The sequence below is a fragment of the Ixodes scapularis genome, unplaced genomic scaffold, assembly GCF_016920785.2.
Source record: "Ixodes scapularis isolate PalLabHiFi unplaced genomic scaffold, ASM1692078v2 PGA_scaffold1__304_contigs__length_218370807, whole genome shotgun sequence".
Classification (NCBI taxonomy): domain Eukaryota; kingdom Metazoa; phylum Arthropoda; class Arachnida; order Ixodida; family Ixodidae; genus Ixodes; species Ixodes scapularis.
The window spans coordinates 209,177,505-209,201,540 of record NW_024609846.1 but is presented as its reverse complement, the minus strand read 5'-3'; the positions used below and the strand labels follow the sequence as shown (position 1 = coordinate 209,201,540).

The 24,036-nt window shown below is 45.9% G+C and overlaps 1 protein-coding gene across 1 annotated transcript in view; it reads left to right on the top strand.

Moving 5' to 3' along the window:
• LOC121835916 (protein CASP-like) overlaps positions 1-6,214 on the top strand; it is a 364,265-nt gene extending 358,051 nt beyond the window's left edge. Inside the window, exon 3 of the mRNA XM_042290461.1 lies at positions 6,047-6,214. Within this exon, the coding sequence (XP_042146395.1) occupies positions 6,047-6,214 (168 nt within the window). The remainder of the gene's footprint in view (positions 1-6,046) is intronic.
• Positions 6,215-24,036: the final 17,822 nt, after the last annotated feature.

Below are 24,036 nucleotides of genomic sequence, written 5' to 3'. Positions count from 1 at the left end.
CTGAAGCAGCGCCGTATCAGGGTTGCGTCCTTAATGTAGCGCGAAGGTTGCGCTGCGTCGGCGACGTGTGCGCTGAGGTATAGTGCTTCAATAAATGTGTGGACGGTCCTTCAGATGCACATCAAACAACGCGAGGCATGGAGGCATTTTTGTCTTACTGATCCTTCAGGCATAGTTATTTTAGGAATTGCACTTCAAAGTACTTTGTGCAGGTTTACAATTTCGATAGAACTGAAGCAGCGCTCGCATTTTGTCCAAAACGCTTTTTAACGCTTTTTTTTTTTAAATATTTCGGCGTTTGTATGGTGCCAAAGCGTCTCGGTATAAAGTGGTGGCCCAATGCACTCCCACTATTGTTTTTTATTCATTTCCTGTGGCTGAATAAAAATATTTAGCCTGTTCATATCGCACAGATGTCTTACTTTTTTTTTTGTATACGAGTGGCGCTGTATCTTGTTCTTCGTGTGCTTAAAACAGCCTCCGAGATCATAATACTTCGACCCATCCTACAGGTTGAGAGGAGGGTGCCCAGGTGTTTTTGTGACCCGTGGGCCGTGGGCCATGCAAAATCTAGCAAGTTTGGGCCATTTAAGTGTGCTATCTTGTCCCTTGCTATGCTAATAGTTTTAAATAAATAGTTTATTACAAAGACAAGCAATCGTTTTCACTTCATACAATGCAACGGGATAGTTCTGAGCTCTAAATTTAACATTTTCTTCATTATGCAATGTTTCATGTAGCAAGTAGAGGTATGTTTGATTATGCCCCTTCTTGCAGCGGCCTTGTCCTATCGAATTTAGCACACTTGGAGTTTAAGCTCAATGCCAGTTTTTCTGTCTGCACGACTTTTACTGCTAGCGTCGACTGTGTGTGTGGGCTTGTGCGTCTGTGTGTGTGTGTGTTTAGCATTTTATTTTACACATGGCAATACCTTAGAGCCTGCCTCTCCTGCGCTTTTTGGCAAATCTTACATACAGAACATGAACAAAAACATTTGCCCATTTGGCTCAGAAGTAAAACCACGAGGCAAGAACATATGCACGTAGTTCTTCCATAAACGCCTGTTGAGGCATTTTCGTTGGAGTGCGACCGACTGCGACCGGTAACGACGAGATGGTTGCCGTTTTAACCGAGGTACGCGCGACGTGTCGTCGAGGAACGCAAGGAGTCGTAACGCCGTTGGTCACCCTCAAGCGGAAATCTCTGAACCAGACTGAAGCCTGGTTTCCGCACTTCCGTTTGACCGCGACCGAGAGCGGGACGATAGGTTTTTAAATCGCCTCTTGTGACTGCTCACCACCGGCCGCGCAGAAGCACAGGCGATCGCAAGCAGTCACAAGAGATTTGAATCCGGATTTAATTAATTTATTTATATAAAACTAGTGCCAATCACAGGGAAGGATTATAACAGGAAAGAAGGCTAAATACGTACATCATAATTCTTGCCTCTTCGATATAACATTAGATAGATAAACGATACACACATAGATCTATGATGCACAGAATATACACATTAAAACTCTTGTCTGATCATCAAATTATGCACGGAAACAATGCAAGTGACAGTCCAACTCACTTAAAAAATACGAAATACAAAATAAATAAATACATAATCACATGAGATTACAAAATGCCTATATAATTTTAAACGATTAGGAAGAGGAGATACATAGGGGACGACACAGACAGGGCAATGTGTATACGCGTCCCCTCTGTGTGTCTGCTTTGTGTGTCTCCCGTATGTGTGTCTTCTTTCCAATGCTTTAAAATAGCCAGCAACACGCTCAAATAGTGTACATTGAACATATAATTAAAACACTATTTAAAAAAAGAGACACATGATTTGCATGATAATTTAGTCAGCCTAAGTTATACATATCTAAGCACAAAAGCATCTAACTGAGTTTGAAATGATGTGATGGTGGAGCTATTTTAATCGTTCAATCAAGTTGATTCCACTCGTTATGGAAGAAATACCTTCAGAAACAATCGTTCTTAAAATAGTATTAAAATAAAGTTTTGCTGTTTTTGTGCCTAGTCGGCCGATTATCAGAAAATGAAACATACTTGGATTTGACAATTTATGAGAATCATTTAGTATTAGATCCAAAAACTTAGTCTTAGTCGTTTGGCTTTAGTAGCTAGGGTTAAAAAAGATGCTTTATCGAGAAGTTCAGCCAGGGAACCTATGACTGTATTATTGAATATAAAAGGTATGTCAGTCTGTATAAGTTAACCAAACAATGTTGACATATTGGAGTGTCCGTCTAGAAATGCCTGTATAATTTAGGAGCTTCGTAGCAGTGGTGGCTAGTTTCAGGGATCTTTTTATGCGCATTAGTCTATTCGGAGCTATCAATGTTACATAATTTACATGATGATCCCACTTTAGGTTGGAGGTGATGATTACATTTAGACATTTACACTGACCTACCAGTGAAAGTGTCACTTCATTAAAACCGTAGGTAAATTCAGAAGTACTTTTCTTTTCTCTTCATGATATTGACGTGCAAACCGTTCTTTTGTCGTGAAGATCCATCTGCCAGTCAGTGCACGAGTCATTTATTAGTTGGTGTGAGTTGTTAAGCCGGTTGTAAGCGGTTGCTAGTGAATGAACCATCCTTAATAAATATTCAGCACGAAGCGGCAGGGCATCAGACTCGAGCACAAGACAAGACACCCCTCTCCCGAGTTTCTTCGACCAGGGACGTCGGAGAGCTCCGTCACCGCTCCTCGATCCCCCCGATCGCTCACCGGCACGTGCTACGCACCGCTCTCACAGCACCCGTTTCCCGATGCCTCCCCGCAAGGCCCAGGGCCCCCCCCTCCAACTGCCTTCCGTCCCGTGCACCGGCGGTGGAAAATTATTGGCTGGCGCTTCGGTGGGAGATCCCGCAGATAAATAAGGGCGCTCCGCGGAACAGCATCGCTTTGCCCAGATAATGGGCGCGCAATGGGACCGGAGGCTCTCTATTTTTGTCACAATGCGCGGGGGCCTCTGAATAAGGAAAACAGTCGCGCGCGGTCTACCGCCGCATCGTCGTATTCCTCCTGTCCCGTAGATAAATACGCTTAATTTATAACGCTTTGATTTATGTTATATTCAGGCCCCGGACGCGAGCGGCGCGCGTCGTGCTGCTGCTATAGGAGCGAGCGAGGAGCGCGCGTGAAATATTTTCTAGCTATCGGGGAAAGGGGACGTTGCTCCCTTTGGCTGTGGCTGCGGCGCGCGCAAGAAGAATGGCGCGACGGGAAAGCGGCAGCGGTGGAGCGGGCTTTTCCGCAATACATTCGAGTGCTGCGGCGAAGGAATGCTTCTGTTTGAGGTGCCTCGGCATTTTGGGGACGTTGAGCGCGATAGAGAACGCTCGAAGTTACTGCGCCGCGTGCTTCCGCCTTGTTTTAAACCCTTCCGATGGAACGGAAGCTACGAGCGCGAGTTCTCCGCTTTATAGCGTGACCCCGTTGATTTAGTGTTAAAGCTAAAAGGGTGCGGAAGCGAAAATCGTGCACTTTTGTATTTTCTCAGATGAGGTCTATCTTGTGTCAGCGGCCCAGAAAAGGTAGTCTAGACTGGTGTTGCTGGGCTGACGGAAGAAAAGTCGAGAAAACGAATTTTAAAACAAATGAACACATTTCAAGATAGCGCCTGCTGGCGGTTCGTGATGCACCGTGGGAATGCCGCCACGTCACGCGCGCCTCCAGAACCTCACGAGTGCGATACGCTCTGCGCTTCTCGTTGGCCGATTTTGAAGCGACAGGTTGAGGGCTCGCGTTCGCGTCATTTCGTTTCCTTACCTCTTTAAAACCTGTTCACATTTAGAGCGCAGCGCCGAATCGGCGCTAAAAAAACACGCCGATGCGGCGCTGTTTTGCCGCCATGCACTCACCACTATGGAACAACACGTCGGTAACATCGGTGATAAGTCACGTGCACCACTATGGAACCACATCGGCGATAAGTCACGTGCACGTGAGAGCTGCGTCAGCGCCGGCGCCGATTCGGCGCTGCGCTGTATGTGTGAACCGGCCTTTAGAGTGCCTTTCATTGCTTTGATCTCGCGCTTTTAGCATCCCTTGTTACCCCGTGCGAGTAAATGAAGTGCCAACAGTCTGTAACCCCCAACGTGCCTCTCGTCTCTCACTATGAAATTATAAAGTTCCTCATACCTCCGGAGCATCGAAGCAAATGTACTGGTGACCGCATGTGCACGTTTCTTCTACAGCGGCGCGAGCTTAGGAAAACCATTCACTTTTCGATACCACGAATTAAGGGAATGGAGACTTGCAAGCACACAGTACTAGTTTTTATTTGGTGGGGACATCCTTGGACATACATTTTATGAACAAGAAGGAACTTTGTTTCCTTTCAGTTTGCTCAGTCCTGCCTAAAGCGATGTGCAATGTCGCACATCGCAATGGATGCAGGCTCCCATACATTAGCGCCACTTACGTATTCCCGAGAGTAATTAAGAAAAAAAAAAAAGACTGAGCCATCTGCAGTTCTTTCTGTGTATGTGTTCATTCGGTTCTAAACGTGTTCTATGTTATCCCCTTCTCTTCTCTCCCCCCCCCCCCCCCCCCCCCCTTAAGGATAAGCGTCTGACCTGTGGCTATGGCATAAACGTTAGCATTTCCTCTTTCGCAAGTGTTCTCTTTCTCTCTCTCTCTTTCTTTCCTTTTTCTCTCTGGAATAGCTGCAGTAACACACGCGGTCTCATGGCCAATGGCATAGATCTGTCAGATTGGCCTCATCACCACATTCCCAAGCTTGCCACGAGTTACTCGTGGCAAGAAAAATACACTAAAATTATACTCATTCGTTATTTTTATGAAACACTTCGAGTAGTATACTTACAGTATATCTTTAGTTTTCAAGTAGCATACTAAACGTACATATTTTTAGTTTGCTCACCTCAGTTGCCAGACTTAGTCGACGAGGAGACCGCACCACTAAAATATGAAATACACTAAAAGTAGGTAAAAGTCTACTTCGGATATAAAAAAAGTATTTTAAAAATGGTATTAAGTGTTCTTTTCTGTTTCATAAAAATACATAATTAATATTTTTGTGTTGCTTTTTTGCCAAAGGAATGCGTGTCGCGAAGCACGTCGACACAGGAGAAAACAAAAAGAAAGAAAGGAGAAGTCTTGACTTAAAATAGCGCGACAAGATGAGGACAAAGTAAAGGCGAGACAGATGACAGAGTCAGTGACTGTCCCACAAAGATATCTTAATATCGAAGAGCTTAACGTATAGACATGCGTTCCCAGGACGGTGGCGTAACGGACCGCATAAATCGACGACAGCGAAGCATGATTTCTCTGCTCAAGCACTTGAGCAGAAAAAAAGTCCTATGGGAGACTTACAGTCTTCCATAGGACTTTTTTTTGGATTCCGTGACTCTTTTCTTCAGGTACATTCCGTTTGGAGCTATCAGTCGATGATTTTGCACACGTCCCTCAGTTACATTTTAAAAATCCCCGAGCTTCTGCTTCCCTTCACAGCATGCACGTTGAAGGGCAGTCTTATACTATCTACGGATCACGTCTAAAAACATGAATACAAAAAAAAGAAAAAAAAGGTTGACTCGAGTACGCTATGCGTGATGATACAACGTGTATATATAAAACATCACGCTCATTGTCCGCACTCATTTCACATCACATTTTTGATTCAATTAGAGTCAAGTCTTTTGCCGGTCACCTCTCTAGACCGTGGAAATTGATTACCACTACCTACACTAGTCGAATCCAGCGTGCAGCCTCCGTCGGTATTGTTGTTGCAAAGGAGGGTGGGGCGCCATCACCGTGTGTTTCAATTAAAACGCTAGGCTGTCCTTGACCGCACGTTATTACTCGACTGCCGACGCCGTCCCGTAAGCGCCACCAAAAATGGCGAATATATGTGTCTGCTACCACTACGCATGCTCATAAACCCCCGGAAAATGCCCCCTTGCTATCTCTAATTCAAGTGCCCTGGGTTTGTAACGCGTTTGATCGATTCAATGGCTGATATGTGGCTCGTGGACTCGCGTTTTTGCAGGACGTCCGAACTCGAGTGTCGCCGCTGCTGAGGCACTTCCAGGCCGAGGTGGACCGCCTGGGCAAGCGGAGTCTCGCCGCCGAAGCCGCCTTCCTGGCCCTCTACAAGAGGCTGCTCCGCGTTCATGCATCAGGCGAGTGTACCACCGCCTGCCACGCGGGCGTCTAGGCGCCTCACAGTGACGACCAAAGTAGGGTGGTCGCGCATGGAATACGCGTGTGCTTCAGACCTTATCCGCCCGCTTCGATGTACCGTTGGCGACCAAGTTATGACGGGAATACTTTGAACTCAAAATGTGTCTTGTCGGTCAAATTTGAGAGAGAGAGAAAGGAAAAACTGCCACGGAGAACCGTTACGAAGGAGCATCGCGAAGGACCGCCATGCCAGCATCGCCGCAAAATTTAGCTGACAAATTGTTTTCATTTGACGTGACCACGCCACCTCAGGTCACTTGGCGTTATTTTCCGTGACGTGGTTCCTCCAGGTGGTAGTATGCGCTCAAACATAGCTTCCTTTATACTCGCAAAGCCTGGCAGTTTGATGACGGAGGCATAGAGTGCCCGGTCGCAGGTTTGGAGCGCAAGAATCTGGTAGCACAGAGCATCAAAGAGCCATTTCTCGGGGTTCCTGGACATCAGCGCACAGCTTTTGCAGCGGTGAGGACCCGAGACACACTTGTTCGCTCGGGAGAAGTGTGCTCGGCGTCTAGCCGCAGCGGGGCGCCAGTCACGTTGTTCTCCTCTCACCCGTTGTCTGCCGCTCCCTCCACCTTTTCCATTTCGGCGGCCGCTTCTGGTGGCGATCTGCCAGGCTTTGTCAGTATATAGGAGGCTATGGCTCAACACATTCCATGCTCCCCGGTCTTAATCAGCGTGATCAAGCTTGTATTTACTTTTTTTTTACTTTGAATATAACTTTTTAAATATATCGAGAAAATTTTGATATTACTATAGACGGAGTCGGGACAAATAAACACCACCACGTATCAACCACGGCATCGAATTGCTTCGTTAATTAACCGGAAAATTCGGTAGTCATGACCAGTTATATGACGTCAGCCCGACGTGTGCCTTTTTAACGGACTATTTTCGCATCGCGGAGGCACTATGGCGGATAGTAATGAGGGACTCCACACGAACGTCGAAAGCCCCGAGCTGGCTCTTGCAGCTTCTTCTACTCTTGCACTAAAAGTAAAACCGTGTACATTCGGCATGCGTCCGGTTATAGGGTGTTTTTGTACGGTCATCGCCGAGGAATTTCTGAATCGGCCGCCTAGTGGTGGATTTCTGACATAGCCCTCAAGTGAGGATGCTTCAACCTCTCCTGCTGTTGCAAGGAAGTTCGAGGCTAGTGTGCGACCAGACGTGTAGACTCCGAGGAAATGAAAGCATCAGCTCGTGCGGAGCACGTGTACCCTCGGAAATGAGAAGAACATGCGCACAACCATGTTGCGCGTCGTCTCACGCGATCTTTGTGCGTTGCGGACATGTCCCGAGCGAGAATGTGCTTCTATGGGAGAGTTATACAACAAAAACAAAGAACGACTAAAATACCCCTTTTTTTTTTTTGTATCCAGAAGCTGCGATTGCTTCGGGACATCGTTATTGTGAACATAAGGTATTTATTAGCCTTCGAAAGAAAAGAAAGACAGCGAAAAAGATCAAGGAAATGGTCCGAAGGGTCAGCTTTCGTAGACTCGGTCTGTGGGGGTTGGTATTTCGGCAGAACAATAACACCCACCCTCTCTTCTAAAGTATCCGTTTTCTTGTTACCAGTCGGTGAGTTTTTTATCGCTTTCCTCTTTTTTCTTCTTTCGGGCCGCGCATCGTAGGTGATCGTTTGCTCTTAAAGCTTAGCAGAAACGCGAAACGAAAAACTAAAACAAGCGAGAAATAGAATGCTCTATTGATGATCCTCCCGCGTTCCGCCGAACCGAAAACGAAAAAGTGCTAGAAATATCGTACGAAACCATGATAAAACGAATAGTGAAGTTTCTCGGGCAAATATTAAAAGAAAAAAAAAGAAAGAAAGAAGTTTGGTCGTAGCTTCGGTTGGTGCTTTCGACGCCTCGCTTATGATGACGCCGACGGGGGGGAGGTGGCATACCTTTGGGTGCATTTCGGACGTGGGCACGTCGGCGGCGCCAGATCGCTAGATGGACGGGCCAGATTCACCGGCAAATAGAATAGCGCACACGGAATGGCCATTTCTGGCTGTTGACCTTGGGAGAGGCGGTGTCTTCTGAAGCCGGGAAAGAGCGGGAAAGGGGGGGAGCCATTGAGCGTCGTGTAACGAGCGTGCCCTATGAATGCGCGCACATTGCGCGCTCGCGGCATGCGGCGGAAAAAGCGCCCCGAGAGGAAAAAGAAAACCAGTCGACGCGAGAAAAGGCTATAGGCACGGGGGCGTGGCGATCGAAGCCAATGGGCCATTGTGCGCCTATCTGCGGGGGAGACACGGCAAGGTGGCGCTCTTCTCACGACCGAGGACGCGACATTCGAGGGTCGATGGAGTGCTTTGATGGCACTTGATGACTCGCTCTCGAATGTTTGCTTGCTGTGAGCTCCCCCTCGTCCAGGTCTAGGAGAGGGGACACGATTGAACGGCGTTGACTCCCCCGCTGATGCATGCTCATGCGCCGCCGAGTTTCGCCCCTGATCTCTTCGAGGCGACGGGCGCTGAACGCTTTTGGTGAAGGACGGCTGCGCCGAAGATTTTTCGGCATCCCCGTTCATTCACTCGACAGTTCTCGCTCATGTTAGGGCTTAAACAAGAATAAAGAAATGTTTGGGGGTTTGGCTGTGTCGTGGGGTTCTTGCTTTCGATAAGTGGACGTTCGGGATAGCCGTTTGCTTGGCGCCTGAGAGGTGCCTTTGAACAGGTGGTTTTCTGGCCACCGCTTTCATGAGATCATCTTCGACTGGACGGAAAAGAATTTTATGTTTCAGCGGCGGTGTACTAGTTGTTACCAGAGTATCGCAAGCTTCTCGTTGTCGAAATTTCCAGGTCACATGACCCCACACGTTGCAAAAGCGTATTCACGTGTGCGTTTTTCAAATATGCGTTGAGTGTGCTAGAGGGAAAGGGTGTAGACGTTTTATCGAGTGTAAGTTCCCAAGAGAGGGTGTGAGGCTGCGCTTGTAACAAAAAGGGGTGTCGACCTCTCGTCGATTTGTATCAGAGTTCCGTTGTTTCATTTGGGAGACGGTGCTTCACCAAACGCCAAATGTTTTGATAAAGCAGCAGGGAAGCCATCTTGTATATCAGTACGCGTAAGTCTGCGATATCACCTGGCGAATGCACGTTTGCAAGAGGATGCTAAGCGTTCCGGCACTGTCGTTTTATCTGTTGGCTATGGGGCGCGAACCGCCGCCCGATCAACAGGGTTCTACCGTACGAATCTGTCTGTCCGCGTTACGTACTTGTTCATTCCAAGCGGCTCAGCGACCTGGTGGTGCTTATAACTACCAACACAAGTCACGGTACCTCACGGAAGGTACTGTCATGGACACAGCTGACTGCATAACATGGGCAAGCGCTCGGGCGTCGTCTGCTTCGCGCCTAGCAGACGACCAAGTGGTGTGGTCGCCAACTGGAAGAGCGAGACCACCGTCCTGCTCATGCATGGTGTACTCTCAGCTCCGCGCATGCGCGGCGCTGGGAACACGGAACGGCCACTGGTCGCGTGATAGCCAAGTGTGTCCACAATAGACTAGATCGAGAAGTTTCCAGAGTCAGGACACCCGTACTCTTTTGTGGTCGATGCAGGACGCTCCAGTATGAAGAAGCCTCTTCGGCGGCTGGACTCTAGTCCGGGCGAGAGAACTGTGAAGCGGGCACGCAGCCTACCTGGCTTAATAACACGAATTACACTATAAACATACGTATTCATCAGGTTGTGCGCGCTGCTCCGCCGGCATCGTCGACTCTCTGGAACGGCGGAAGCTATCGAGATATCTGCAGCGACTGCAGATGGCGTTGAGAGATTCGGTGCGATGCCGTTGGATCCCTCTGGGCGGATAAGGTATATATACAGCGCACCCACGCCGAAATTAGTTCTCCCGCGGGCGCATTAATACAGTCGGCGGCGGGCGTGACCGCTCTGCCGGCGAAATTCGTCGCAGCCCCGTATCTTTACGAATGGAGGAGCCCTTCGCACTGCGATTCCGTCTACCCACCGTACCCCGTGCTACCTTACAAGGAACCGCGGGGGACGCAGTGAGCCATCGAAGCCAACCCAACGCGGACGGAGTGTCACGTGAGCTTGAGCACCGGGCGTCATTTGGCCCACGTCTGGAGGTCACGTGGTATACTTTCCCAGCCCCGGATTGGCTGGGATTGCTCGTAGCCTTCTCTGAGGCCTATCGTAGGGGGAAAACGGAGTTCAGTGTATACTCACACGGGCGCCGCGGTTCGTGTCCGGCCCGTTCGTGGCGCTTATTGATGGCGATTCGCTACGTGGTCCCTGATTAGTCCGGAGTTATACCCGCGCCGCGTTGGATCGGAGCTATCGCGACGAGTGCGTTACAACTTACACGGAGCGGGGATTACCGAACGGGATGTTGATCCTCGGCGCACTGGTCGGAGCCGATTCGGGCTGGTGAACTCCGGGCGCGAGGATTTGAGAACCCGCGGCCCGACGCCAGATCAACGCGGTATTTGTTCGCTAGGAGCGATTACTCGCGACGACAAATGTGCCGGTGGGCTGGCCGACCCTGGCTTAACCCGATTTCTGCCGGCTGACAATCTGCAAATGAGCGACACTCGTCGCCGGCGTCGCTGTCGCCGCGGCCTCGAGTCCGATTCGAGCGTGTCGGTTTGCGCTTCGTACCTCTAATGGAATGGGATTTTCGGTGACGACGAAAGTGTGTTTGTTTGCGACTGCGACGACGCGAAATCGTGCCGACGTTGATGGGATACGACCTGAAGTGCTCGGTCACGCGGCGATATCGTAATTTTAAGCCGCGCTCACGCCACTACTGCATCGTACAAAGGACAGTTTGTGGACACTGTCTGAGGCATTCCTTGTAGGGCGGTCACACCGATCGTTCGAAAACTGTCTGCAGAAATGTGTGAACATACGGAAAGCGTAGGCTGACCGAACATACGTAAGGCGCAGATTATTGTCATCATGTCTACAGCGAACGCGGTTTCTTTTGCTTGATGTATGGGCGCGCCGTGACTTGCTCCAATCAAGGGGTGTCAATCACCTAGCTCCAATCAAGGTGGGTCGGAATTCAGGGCGGAAGAAAATAACGACATTTTGACAGAACAGCACAAATGATATTTCTTTTACTCGTGTAAGGTTTAGCTTCCTTTAGTATTATTTATCTATTATACTTCGGGATTTACAAACATATTCTAATTATAGCATATTCATTGCTATTCGTTAGTTATTACACCATTAGTTTTTCAAATGCGTCTATACAGTAGACAATATTTCAAATGTGTTCGTAAAGTACATTTTGACACAGGTGCCTTTCATTTTGTTTACGAACCATTCGACGTCTGCTTTAAAACTAAGGCAACCCGATCGTTATTTCAAATGGTAATCAGAAAACTTTCCTTTCCTTCAGTGTTTTACGAAACGGCGTTACAAGGAACGGCGTTCCTGGAACGCGTTCCTTCTAGGACGATCGAAGGAACGTCACCGTTCCATTTTGCATCGATGGAATTGGAACGGGAACTCGTTGTATTTTTACGGGAACGGAAGAAGGAACGGCGTTCTTTTTCTTTGTCCCGTGGGTCATTTTTATTTTATTTTTAAAAGGGGAATTCTAAAAAAGTATTAAAACAATATCTTTACGAAGAGCAGGATCTCGTTAAGTTTTTTGTTACTTAGGGTTTATTTTGTGGCGTCCTCGCTTGGTAACAGTAGGGTGCAGGAGAGCTGTAGAGAGCACTGATTATCTTTTCAGTGCCCGAGACTGCAGTACAGAAATCAAAACATTTAGTCGAAGGAAAAGACAGAAAAAGGGACGTATTAAACTCAGCTACTTTCTTTGCTTCCAGGAATCCTCCTAAACCCAAAAATCTCAGGCCGACTGCAGCTATCATTGAACTTCTACAAATAAATCTACAGTTACACCAAAAGATCAGGTTACAAGACATCAAACACACCCTTGTATCCCAAACATGGGCCAGATGCACAATAATTAACCTGCATTCCCTCTCCTCTTCTCCCACCTTCAAACTGAACCATGAATTCAACCTTCACGAAAAGGGACAGGTAGTTTTCAAGAGTAACCTTCCAAAAGCCCTACCCTCTTCTCCACTTGCTTGTCTTACGGACAGCGACATCGAGAAGCAAATGTTGTTAAGTTCGAACACGGGAGTTTGTTAGATTGAAATGTGTGAGGTTGTTGTAGAACGCTCGTGCAATCTGGGGCAACAGTGCATTTGGCTGGTCTGCGTAGCCCACCATAAACATGATTTTGGCAAAACGCTGAGAGTTTTAAAAGTGAATTTATCATCAAATGAAACCTTGCTCTCGCTTGTTTTCTTCTTCCGGTGTCCTTCCATCACGCCATTCAAATTCGTATGTTACTATTTGATAGGATACATAAAAAAACTTGGTTTGATCTAAATAAATATGGTTATTAGCAAAATACAAATGTAAGTTGAATATGCAATGTATATGTAACGATACGTTTCATTTTCGAACTGTAACGGGAACGAGTTCCTTTCTCGCAGATGGAACTTGTAACGGGAACGCGTTCCAAAACTCAAGAGGAACGAGGAACGAGCTTCCGTTCCTCTTTTTGAGGTACGTGTACAACACTGCTTTCCTTATACATAAACACATAAAAAATCGGGCCTCTGGAGATAAATGTATAAATCTTCCGTAATCAGTTTTCATCTCATCTAAGCATCAGCTCGATTCAATGACACGCAAACATTCGCACAAAGCAGCACGGATTCGTCCTGAATCGCTCTGTGCAGCGAAGCTATAATATATCAATGTCTCGTGTCGATCACCGACGATTACCCTGGCCAAAAGCACAACCACGCGACACGTCGAAAGCAGCAAACTCTCGCAGTGCCTGGAGTTAGGGAACCTTCGAAAATACAATCCAGTTTGCTATAGTGCGCGCGATTTCGTCTGCTCTTGCACACCTCGCGCGCTTTTTTTTTTTTTTTGAGCGCAGTTTTGAGGCGCCCGTTTTCGGGATGAAAGGCGTCGGCGTCGCCGTTGCCGTTGCCGTTGGCGTCGGCGCCGGCGTAACCGCGCACGTTGCATTATGCGAAGTGTTCCCGTTAAAGTTAGCGGTGAAATGTTTTTGCTAAATTTAGCGGGAAATTTTTCCACTAACTTTAGTGGGTTAAGTTTCCCCGCTAAATCTAGCGGGGAAATTGACGTCACGTTTACCTCAACACCAATTCAGTTTCCCCGGTAACTTTAGCGGGAAACTGACGTCACGACTTCCTGCCGCGTCACCTATGAACAAATTCAGCGGTATGAGGAGAGGACGAGGGTAGAGAGGAGGAGGGAAGAGGAGGAGGAGGAGGGGAGAGGAGGAGGAGGAAAGAAGGACGGGAGGGTACGGATGAAGAGGAGGGGCATACCCTCCCCTCAGTACCCTCCCCTCCTTCTCCTCAAGAAATGCGCTCTGGTTTCGCATTACAGAGATTTATAAACGTCCTTTATTCTTTAACCCCAAAATGCACGTGTTTGACGATGATTCGTGATTCATTAAATAAGTTGGACGTTAACGTCTGTCCGTGTCGTACGTGTGTTCTTTTTCGTCCTGTTTTGTTCGCGCCTTTTAACCTTTTAATCGATATGTACCAACTAGCCCAACCAAAGTTTTATTGTACCCAGGTGCGTTTGTTTCTCTCCGACGTCGACCAAGGACGGCGGGATCTTTGCTGCCTCGTCATCGCGTGTTCTCTAAGCGTTCTCTCCTATGTTGCCCCTTGATTGGCATGCCCCTCTTTGGCTCCCGATGCGCCGAAGGCGCCTTTTAGAAACACTCGCTCGCCGCATGCCGTATATTTACTCGAGAAATCGACGCATTGCTCACGAAGAAAGCCCGCAAGTTATCTTCCCCTAAGAGCAATCATCACGTTCTTCGCAAAAAATGTAGCGAATGACGAAATCAAAACTGCGATATGCGGAAATAGCGTTTTTTTTTTTTTTCGCGTCATGATGTCATTTATATTCAGTAAGTCGGTGAGCTCCTTTTTGCCGATAGCGATGATTGGCTACGCAGGTGATGTGCAGAAAAGTGGTCCCGCCGGCTTCTTTATAAACAGTGCATCACTTACTCGAGTAAAATCACTAGAGAGTTGTAGGGAACCGTTTAAAAGCGAGGGCCTTACTTGCCTCATTACGCAAAGAAGCGTCGGCGTTGGGCCCGGAAGTGGGTCATAAAAATACGTCCTCAATCACGCGCCGCTCAATTTCAAAGCGGACGCGTCTCAGAAATAAAACACTAAGAAAAGCGCAGTAACGCCGATGCTTCGTCAGGGAGAGCCGTCGTGAAGCCGGCGGGGTTCGCCGCGCCGGCGCAGTCGGGGAGCGTGATGTCACCGCCGGGGCGCCGTGTCCGATAGGAATACGTGGCGCGCTACTTGTAGGAATGGGCTGCCGTGTAGGAATGCTTTCGCATTCCTACACGTAAACAGGCTTAGGTGTCTGCGGAATTTTTGCACATCCGATACAGTACGATGGGCCCTCCGATACGAACTGCGCACGTGTGAGTCTTCTGCGGTAGCACATGCGCACTTCGTACCGGAGGGCCGATCGTACCGTATCGGGTGTGCAAAAACCGGTTCCCTAAAACCCTTTACTGGCAATTTAGGAAACGCTTGCAGAGTCCCGGATGTGTTGTGATCGGTCTACAGCCAATCAGATTTTGGCATTGGCCGTTAATAGTGCCCAAGAACCAATCAGAAGGCAAGGGTCATGATAAACCACGCACTGCGGTTTTTTTTTTTTGGTTTTTTTTTTTTGTGCTGTCTGTGTCTGTAGCGGTGATATGCTCTGTGGGAAACGTGTTTTTTATCGTCTTTATTCGACGCGAGAAAATAATTGAAACGTGGAATTACTTTCTCAGCAACCATTGTTCGCCTGTACGAATGCCCGGCCATTTGAATGCCGCGTTGGACTATATACGCAGACCTGGCACAACCACACGATCTGTAAGGTAGAATTTCTTTTCTCTAACTCCAGCAGTCCTGTACGAGTTATTACAGCTTTCCGGATATTTACACCAATGTGATCAACATTACATGCACAAAAAAAAAAAAAAAAAAGGATTGTTTCGGGTATTTTTTGCAGTTGCGCCTATGTATTTATTTTTCTTCTCTTTTCGGGCGGGGGTGACAATTTACCGACAATAAATGTTTTCCGCGTAACTCCGAACGTGCACTGTTTCGATGGACCGCCGTTTACGTGAAAAGGCTGTGCTCGGGAATAAGGGATGCAACTGTTCGCCATTGGTTGGCTTTTCTTTTTTATTTTAATGAGTATTACTAAACTTATTCGTTGCTTGAATCTTCGAGTAATTGTGCTCTATCGATTAATCCACCGCGAGCACACCCTCGTTGCCAAGAGAGAATGTGAAAACGGGTTTTCGTCGGCGGCAATGGGTGGGCCGGAAGAGCCGTTTACACGAATGACTTGCTCCCGGGAGCAAACGCAACGGGGGAGCGAACGGAAGAGGGGGAAAGAAAAAAACCCGTTCCCGGTTCTCCCCGGCGTCCCGGGTGTTCCCGCGGGGATCGGCGGGATGACTCATCGATGCCTCACCATCGATCGAAAGCGCCGAACGGGCTGTTGCTTTCCCGACGAGGAGGACGCCAAAAGGAATACCCGGTTTCGGCCCATCGGGATGTTTGTTACGAGTGGAACATCGGGAAACAAACACCGCTTCAAATAACACGAGCTCTGTCTAACCTTTCCCCCTAAAAACAGAAAAGAAACCCTGCAGTGTCTTCTCCTCCCCCCTTTCCCCCGACCCCCGCGCACGCGCACACACACTAAAATGAAAACAGTTTTTTTTTTTTTATGTGCATGCTTTGGTATCGTATTTAACTCGGACTCAAATATTGCGTACGAAATATTTATTTCGTGGAAAGTACATATTGTGAAACACGTGCACCTATTCTGCCTGTTTTTGAGCTACCCAAACAACCGCCATATTCGGGATCCGCTGAATATACTGTTTTTGGCATGCTATATAATAATAATAATAATGATGATAATAATATTAATACTAATAATAATAAATTTATTTAAAAAGCCAGCATGTCCACGTCACAAGTCAGGTTCGTCAAAGCCATCCAGGGCTTGTATGACTGAACCTATCTGCAGTGGCATCAAAAAATAACAATGCCACGTACTAAAAAAATTTGAGTCAGTTCCAATAACATTTGTGACACTTAAAACACTTAGACTCAAGAGAAAGCGCGTATACACACACCTGCACATATGCACAAATACGCAAGTGGGTCATTGTCACCATTGAAGAAGGTCTTGATAGATGTTATGTGCTATGTGTTGTGGATCTTGAAGCAGAAAAACTAGGTGGTGTAAATCTTGTTGATTTACTCATACATAAACCATATAAAATAAAAATAATAAAATCTGGTGTTAAACATTCTTTATAGAACTGCAAAGAATTGTGAAATAAAATTGTGACAGATTACAGGGCCTGGTTGGTAGATAAAAGATGGCGAAGCGCTTTTTTGAGTTTCTTTTTAGATGTGAAGTCGAAGAAGTCGGAAGGTAAGGAATTGAATAACTGAGGGACATAAAAAGATCGCAGGTTCTTGCTATAGCGGGTGTAATATACTGGAACAAGAAACCGTGAAACCGTTCTCAGTTCTCGCGAATTAGGTCGAAGTGTTTTGAAATCCTTTGTCCAATAGTGACTTAGAATCACTGATTCCAAAAATAGTGATTCGAAGGTGGGCATAGATAAGGCCTGAAAAAAGATTCACGTTTGAGTTTGTAGGTTTGTTATTAACCTCTCGTACAATACTTTTTAGGATATCATTTATTTTTTATGCCATAATCTACAACCCTGGCCGAAAACTGTAATGCCATACCGAACTATACTATACCCTAATGAGTAGGGTAAGAGCTTGCGAATTCCGAATGGCAAAAACGTCTTAATCTCGTAGAGTAAGCATAGGACGCTTGTTAGTTTTGAGCATACTATTGTCAGATGTGAATTCCATGAAAGGTCCGAATCAAAGTGGATGCTTAAGTATTTCACCGTCTCTAAGTAAGGAATTGGACTGCAATGACATCCTACATAGTGTGATGTGTGAAGAAAAAAAGGAATATTTGAAACCACAACTTTTAAAGGATTGCGAAAGCAGACCAGCTTTGTTTTGGAGATATTTATGCTTAAAAGATTGATTTCAAACCATTCCATAAGTTTATGTGTACATTCCTGAAGCATTTGTATTGCTGTATAATAAGACCGATGGCTCGTTAGTAGGAGAGTATCATTCGCATATTAAAAGAGGGTACAGTTTGATACTGTGGTAGGCATATCGTTCACATATATATTAAATAGAAGAGGAGAAAGAACGGATCCTTGAGGAACACCCGCATTTAAGAAAACTTTGGCACTGTATACACCGTCGATCGAAAGCACTTGGGATCGATCTTGCAGAAAATTTTGTAATAGACACAGGAACGGTCCCCGGAAACCAACAAAAGAAAGTTTTTGTATCAAAATCGAATGGCTCACAGTGTCGAACCCTTTCGCAACGTCGAGGAAGCATGCACAGCTAAACAGGTTGTGTTCAAAACCTAAACTTAGGTTGTCAGAGAGTGTTTCGAGCAGTGCTTGTCTACCCCGTCCGTGAATAAAACCATATAGAGAAGAAGCTATTATGTTATATTTCTCAACGAAAGAAGTCATGGTTCTATAAATAAATTTTTCCAATATTTGAACTTGGCATGATAGAATAGATATTGGTCGATAGTTTTCTACTTTATCTCGTTGCCCTCCCTTGAAAAGCGGTTTTACAATGGCAGTTTTCATTTCATTTGGAATAGCCCCAGTCTCGATTATTTCGTTAAACACAAGAAGTTTGTCCTGTATGTACCCTAAATTTCTGCGAAGATCAATAAGACATATATTATCGTGACCTGGAGCTTTATTAGGTTTGAGCCCTAATATGATCGACTCCAAGTCATTAATAGACATTTTAGGGAGAAATGCGAAATTTGAGTTCGGATTCGGAAAAGAAGACGATGCCGGGCATTTGAGCGTGCTCTGGCCGAGAAGAAGGCGAAGAAGTTGTTAGAGATATCGGCCATAGCTTGCGCACTATGTCCAAAAACACCATTAAAATTGTTTGCTTTTAAACGAGGCGATGTAGCTCCGCGCAATTCGTTAATTAAAGACCAGGTTTTAATTGAGTTGGATCGAGAGTCAGTGAACTGCTTTTGAAAATAGAGCCGCTTCGCAGATCGAATAAGAGCACTCACTCTGTTCCATAATGTTCTGAAGTCATCATGTAGGCTGGTGTTATGAGGCGAGCGGCGACATCTTTTCCAGGCCTATTCCTTAAGTTTTATAGATGATAGTATTTCGGTATTTAGCCAGCGGATATTTGTTTTCCTTTGATTTAGCATAACAACCTTTTTTTTTAGGCTTGCGAGAACTCCTTAATTAGTAGAACAAAGGATGAGTAGATGTCGGATTGAGCTACAGATCGTTGAAAAGTATACCAATCATAAGTAGATATTAAGGGATCGAATTTTTTTTTATCTACAAGTTCAAGACGACGAAGCTTTTTGAGGATTGGTTCTGAAGTGGAAACTGAAAATTCCAAGTAGCAGTCTACAAAGTAATGGTCCGCTAGTTTATGTGATATAACTGCCGCATTGGTTGTAGTGGATGAAGATCTTACATTGATATGGTCAATTGCCGAAATCACTAACTTGTCTCCTAAGATGTCTTCCCTTGTGGGTGCAAGTATCAGAGGTTCAATACCGTGATCGGCCAAAAGACTAAGATATTCACAAACCAAAGATTTAGAAGGTTTCAAAAGGTCGATGTTAAAATCGCCTACAATGCAGAGCGATGCATGATTCGGCAAAGTTTGTAGGCCTTTATGCAGGTCAGAGATAAATTCGGAAATTTTTCCAGAAGGTGGTCTATGAAAGGCAAGTGATAAGATTTCAAAGACAGAGGTAAAGATACGCAGTGCTATTGTCTCCGCTGAGTTGAACGATAACTCTACATCCGAAGAAAACAACGCGTTTTTTTAAGAAGACCGCAGTTTCACCACCGTGTCTCTTGTCTCGTGTGTAGAATATGCTTTTAAAACCAGGCAAGGAGAATTGGTTTGCATTTTTGCTGTGAATATTAACTTCGGTAAGGACGAAGACGTCAGCTATGGGAAGTACGGACTTAACAGCGATAAGAAATTCATCCCAGTGCTTATTAATGCTTCGGATATTTACATGAAATAAATTGAAAGAACAACTTGAGTTAGGGTTGAAGATTTCTAAGCACGATTGAAGGTCTTTTAGCTGAAAGAAACTAGTCATCAAAGCTTAGTTGATTAGTTCCGGTGCATCACTATCAGGAATGAGAAGGACTGTTGAGCTTTGATTTGTTTTTGCATAAATTTTGCCATGCCGAGCCCATACGTATTTGAAGCCTTTATCCCTTCCTCTTGTGCGTGCCATCCAGAAGAGCTTCCTATTCGCGTCAGTAAGATTGTCGTTGAAGTATATTCGAGGATGGGAATCCTCAAGGGGGATGGATCTTAGGCTTCCCCGAGTGGACATCCAAGTTTCTTTTAATGGGACTGAGGAGAAACGAATCAGGATTGGAGGTATTGGTCCTGTTCAGGCCGGCAGACGTTGAGCAGACATCGTATGCGCAGGTTGGAAATCGATCTTCAACTTTCCTGCCAGGTCAGTCATAATATCTGCAACTTTCTCAATCGACTTGAATGAAATTCCATATATTTCCAAATTCAGGAGGCGATTAATTTGATCTGTGTCATTCTGGTTGGATTTGAGCTGTTGAATTTCCTTTGCTTGCTCTGCCAGGACAAAACGCAATGTACTCATTTCGGCTTGAAGTTGCTCGATGACGTTGTCGTGAGATTTGGATGACTCCACAAGAGAGTCGTATTCTGATGAAAAGAAATTCAGTGACTTTTGCATCTCACTCAGGCTAACTCTCAAAGTATCTACAGTCTGCGTCAAAAGCAGCAGAGTATCGACCTTTGGGAGTAGCTCATGAAGAGCACAAACTGAGTCTTTCCAAGAAAGAAGTAAGTCTAGTTTCTTATTAACTTCCGTGAGCTGTGCTGAGACGGCACTAGTGTTGGTTGCAGTGGATGAAATATCAAGGGCTTTCCAAGATAGCCTTTGACTGCCTTCCGCGGCATGCAAGGCAGCGCCATTTGTCTACCTTCGAAGCGCTCATTCCCTTAAATGTGCTTTCAGAGATACCTGAGCCTTTTTTTCCTATGTGTTAGAGTTTGGCGCATTCATCGCACTTCAGGTAGCGGCCGTCATTTGGCATGGAGTCGGAGCATAGTGCACAGAGTTCAGATGTAGACATGAAAGTCGATTTCAGTTGAGGAAAAATGAAAAAGGTTATTGCCACTGAGGTTGTCACTAAACAAATAGAAAGCAGAATGTATAGCTCCAGGCTCACCCGTGAAATAAAAGGTGTCAGTTGGCTAAGGCTATGTTAGTTTTGGGCTGATGGTGGCTCTCGAGCGGTGATGTTGTACTCGGGCCCGGCACTGAGGAAACCGTGAAAGCTGTAACGCGCGAACAACACCACACCAGATCCAGACGACACCGACGACCTTGTTCGGATGCCAGTAGTGACCAGGTGTTGCCGGCAAGCCGCAGCACATGAAGCCAGAGAAATGCCGAAAGGAGCAACCGTGGGGAGGTCCTGGGCTCGTTGTGAAGATGTAGGTGTTTTATAAGCAAGATGGTCGGCGGTTAAGCATAGTCTACTCTAGACAGAGTCAGGTTTGCCATATCAATTAAGGTATCAGCATTATTTGAAGTAAAGAGTATACTTGTGTCGTCAGCGTAGTTAACAAATTTGGAATTTATATTAATATTAGTGATATCATTAACATATATATTAAAAAGGAAATGACCCAAAATATTACCATGTGGTACGCCAGAAAGAATAGGTTTTATGGTGGGGGCGTTTTCATTAAACTGACATATTGCATCCGATGCCCCAGATACGACCGCATTAACTCTAAAGCGCGCCCTCGAATTCCATAATTATCTAATTTAGAAAGTAGAATTTGATGAGTGAGACAGTCGAAAGCTTTAGTGAAATCTATGAATACTCTAAGAGCCATCATTTTGTTTTCAAAGCTTTGCAAAATGAATTCTTGAACGAGTAGGGCAGATTCCGTAGGTTTGTGCTTCCTAAAAACGTACTGCTCATCTCTATATTCAAAATAGCTTTTGAGATCACGCAAATGAAGGGGATGCGAAAAGCCAACGTTCAAATTCTCCTATTGCCAATGGCGTGGCGTAACATGTTATGTAACTTGCAGGACGAACAGCCAACCTAAAAACAAACTAAATTGCGCTTTTTTTCTCTTTTTTTTTTTTTTTTTTTGCTAGAGCGAGTTTTTGAAACAGTCATTTCACGTTATAAAGCTACTTGTAACTCGTCGGAAACACGTTCTACTGCCAAAATGCCACATGCATGTCGTCACTTTTCTAGTGCTGGAGAGAGAAATAGAGTGAGAGAAAGGAGTGAGAGAGACTTTATTTTAGGACAACTCCTAGTCCGAGTCGTCGTTTCAGACTTAAAAAAAAAAAAAAAAAAAAAAAAAAAAAAAACCTTTCAATTCGAAAAGAAAAAGGAAAACGGCGAGAACCCTTTTTAAGAATCAACTTTGCGTAAGATAATATTTTTACCTAATATTTTACTAGTTCGACCGTGTCTATTGATCAATCGAATTCGGGGTAAATCAACGACCATCAAAATATTGCAGTTTTATGTTTTTAGTATGTTCTTTTTGAATATATGAAAAATAAATATTAAAATATATAATGAGGTAATACTGTGTCCCCAGAAGCATTCGAAATATACTTCTATATTGGAGTTGACGTCGCGAAAGAGAAGGACATTTTGGAATCGCTCCTGACTCAAAATGGGCTCTCTTCAACATTTTTTTTTCTTTTAGCTTGGCGTTTTATTAGTGGTAGTGCGGGGAAGATTCTTGCGCAATAATATAATAATATGAACTCGAATACCACATCGAGTTCCCGTCTTTCATATCGGAACTGGCAACAAGTGTCGTGGACCTAAAAAGACAAAAACAAAACAAAAAAAATCCTTGGGTGGTTGTTACGAACTCTCTCTGGCCAAACACTTCCACAGCGTGTATTACAAAGGGTCTCCAACTGCTCGTCCGCGGTCACGTGGTTTATGCAGCGCGTTTGTGATACGAGCTAAGAGGATATTCCGAAATCGTTGATCGCCTGCAAACGTCTCCGCCTTTCCGCATGCTTTCCTCCTCGTCACGCAAAAAAGAAAAAAAAAAAAAATATATATATATATATATATATATATATATATATATATATATATATATATATATATATATATATATATGTGTGTGTGTGTGTGTGTGTGTGTGTGTGTGTGTGTGTGTGTGTGTGTGTGTGTGTGTGTGTGTGTGTGCAGCGCGTGCGCACTTACGACTAATCTCCGCGGGAGGCGTCCGCCATGATGTGGCAAACGTTCCCCATTGTCTGAGGTGGACCCTCTTTGTAAACTAGGCTCTCTAATAGGCGGGCCCGCCCTCGCGCGTGCACGGCCTTGTCGCAAATAGCCGCGAGCCGCCTTTTTGCTTTTCTTCATTGGGCCCGCTCGCTTGCCTGGGTAGCTTCGGCCTGTTGGCAGGCCGGGGGTAGGATGTTGGCTGGCTGGACAGTGAAAATGCGCTCGTCTGGGGGAATTGTACTCTTTACGCTGCGGATGACTTTGCTGCGAATGACCCGGGCCGGCTTAGTAGAAACTGAAAGAAAAGCCTGCCGAGCCGGGGCGCTCCAGCGCTCGAGTTCAGATAGGGCGGATGCCACGGCGCTCGTGCCCTATACTTTGTTTCAGCTTAGGTCCAGACGTAGCCGACGCTACGAGCGCATGTAAATACCTTGATAAGATAGGAAGACATTTGGTTTGGGTGTGTTTGGTGGTTCGACGTTTTTATGGGGTTTTTTTTTCATTCTAAAATTCTGTTGTAAGTCCGCGCTTGTCCTGTCGACTCATTGTACTTGTCTTTCGTTATTTTTTTCGCTGTTTTTCATTAGTCTCGTTATGACTTTGCTATCGGCTGGGCGTTCACGGCTTCGGCCCTTTCGCCGCAGTGTATTCTGCCAGATTCTTTCTTACTGTTTGCTCGTGATCAGGGCCGGCTTGCTAGAAACCGCGTCGTAGCGAAGGCTGAATGCAAGAAAGCACAGCCAGAGCCAGCACACCAGCTGCGCGGCACTTGAATATCGTATAGACGCTTTACACACGCGCCAAATTGCAGCCGCCATTGCTGACCTTCTCTTGTCTTACCTAGAGCCACTCTATATGGCAGCGTAGCTGCCAGAGTAGCGACACGACGCAAAATTATCTAGATACACGACATCAGAAGCGCCTATAGGGATCTCCATTTTTGGGCCTGGGAGGTTTCTATGGTAACCGCACTGCTAGCGACGCCGGGCGGCAACCTTTATCTAGTTGATATCTCCATTCGTTAATTGTAAAGTGGTAAAACACCTAAAAGACGCTTTGCATGGCGGTACGGCACGGGCCTCTGGAGGAGCGGTGCCTGTTTCTTCTGTGAAATTAGACGATTTGCAGCGTGCACGGACAAGGCGAGTGATTTTCCGCGCCGCCGGGATGGCGGCGGCTTCGTGGGACGAACGTACCGTCCTTGTACTTTCGGACTTCGCTCCTATGGAACAAAATCCGATTACGCCGGCCACGACAGGACGATCGCCTTGGGACATGACTGTT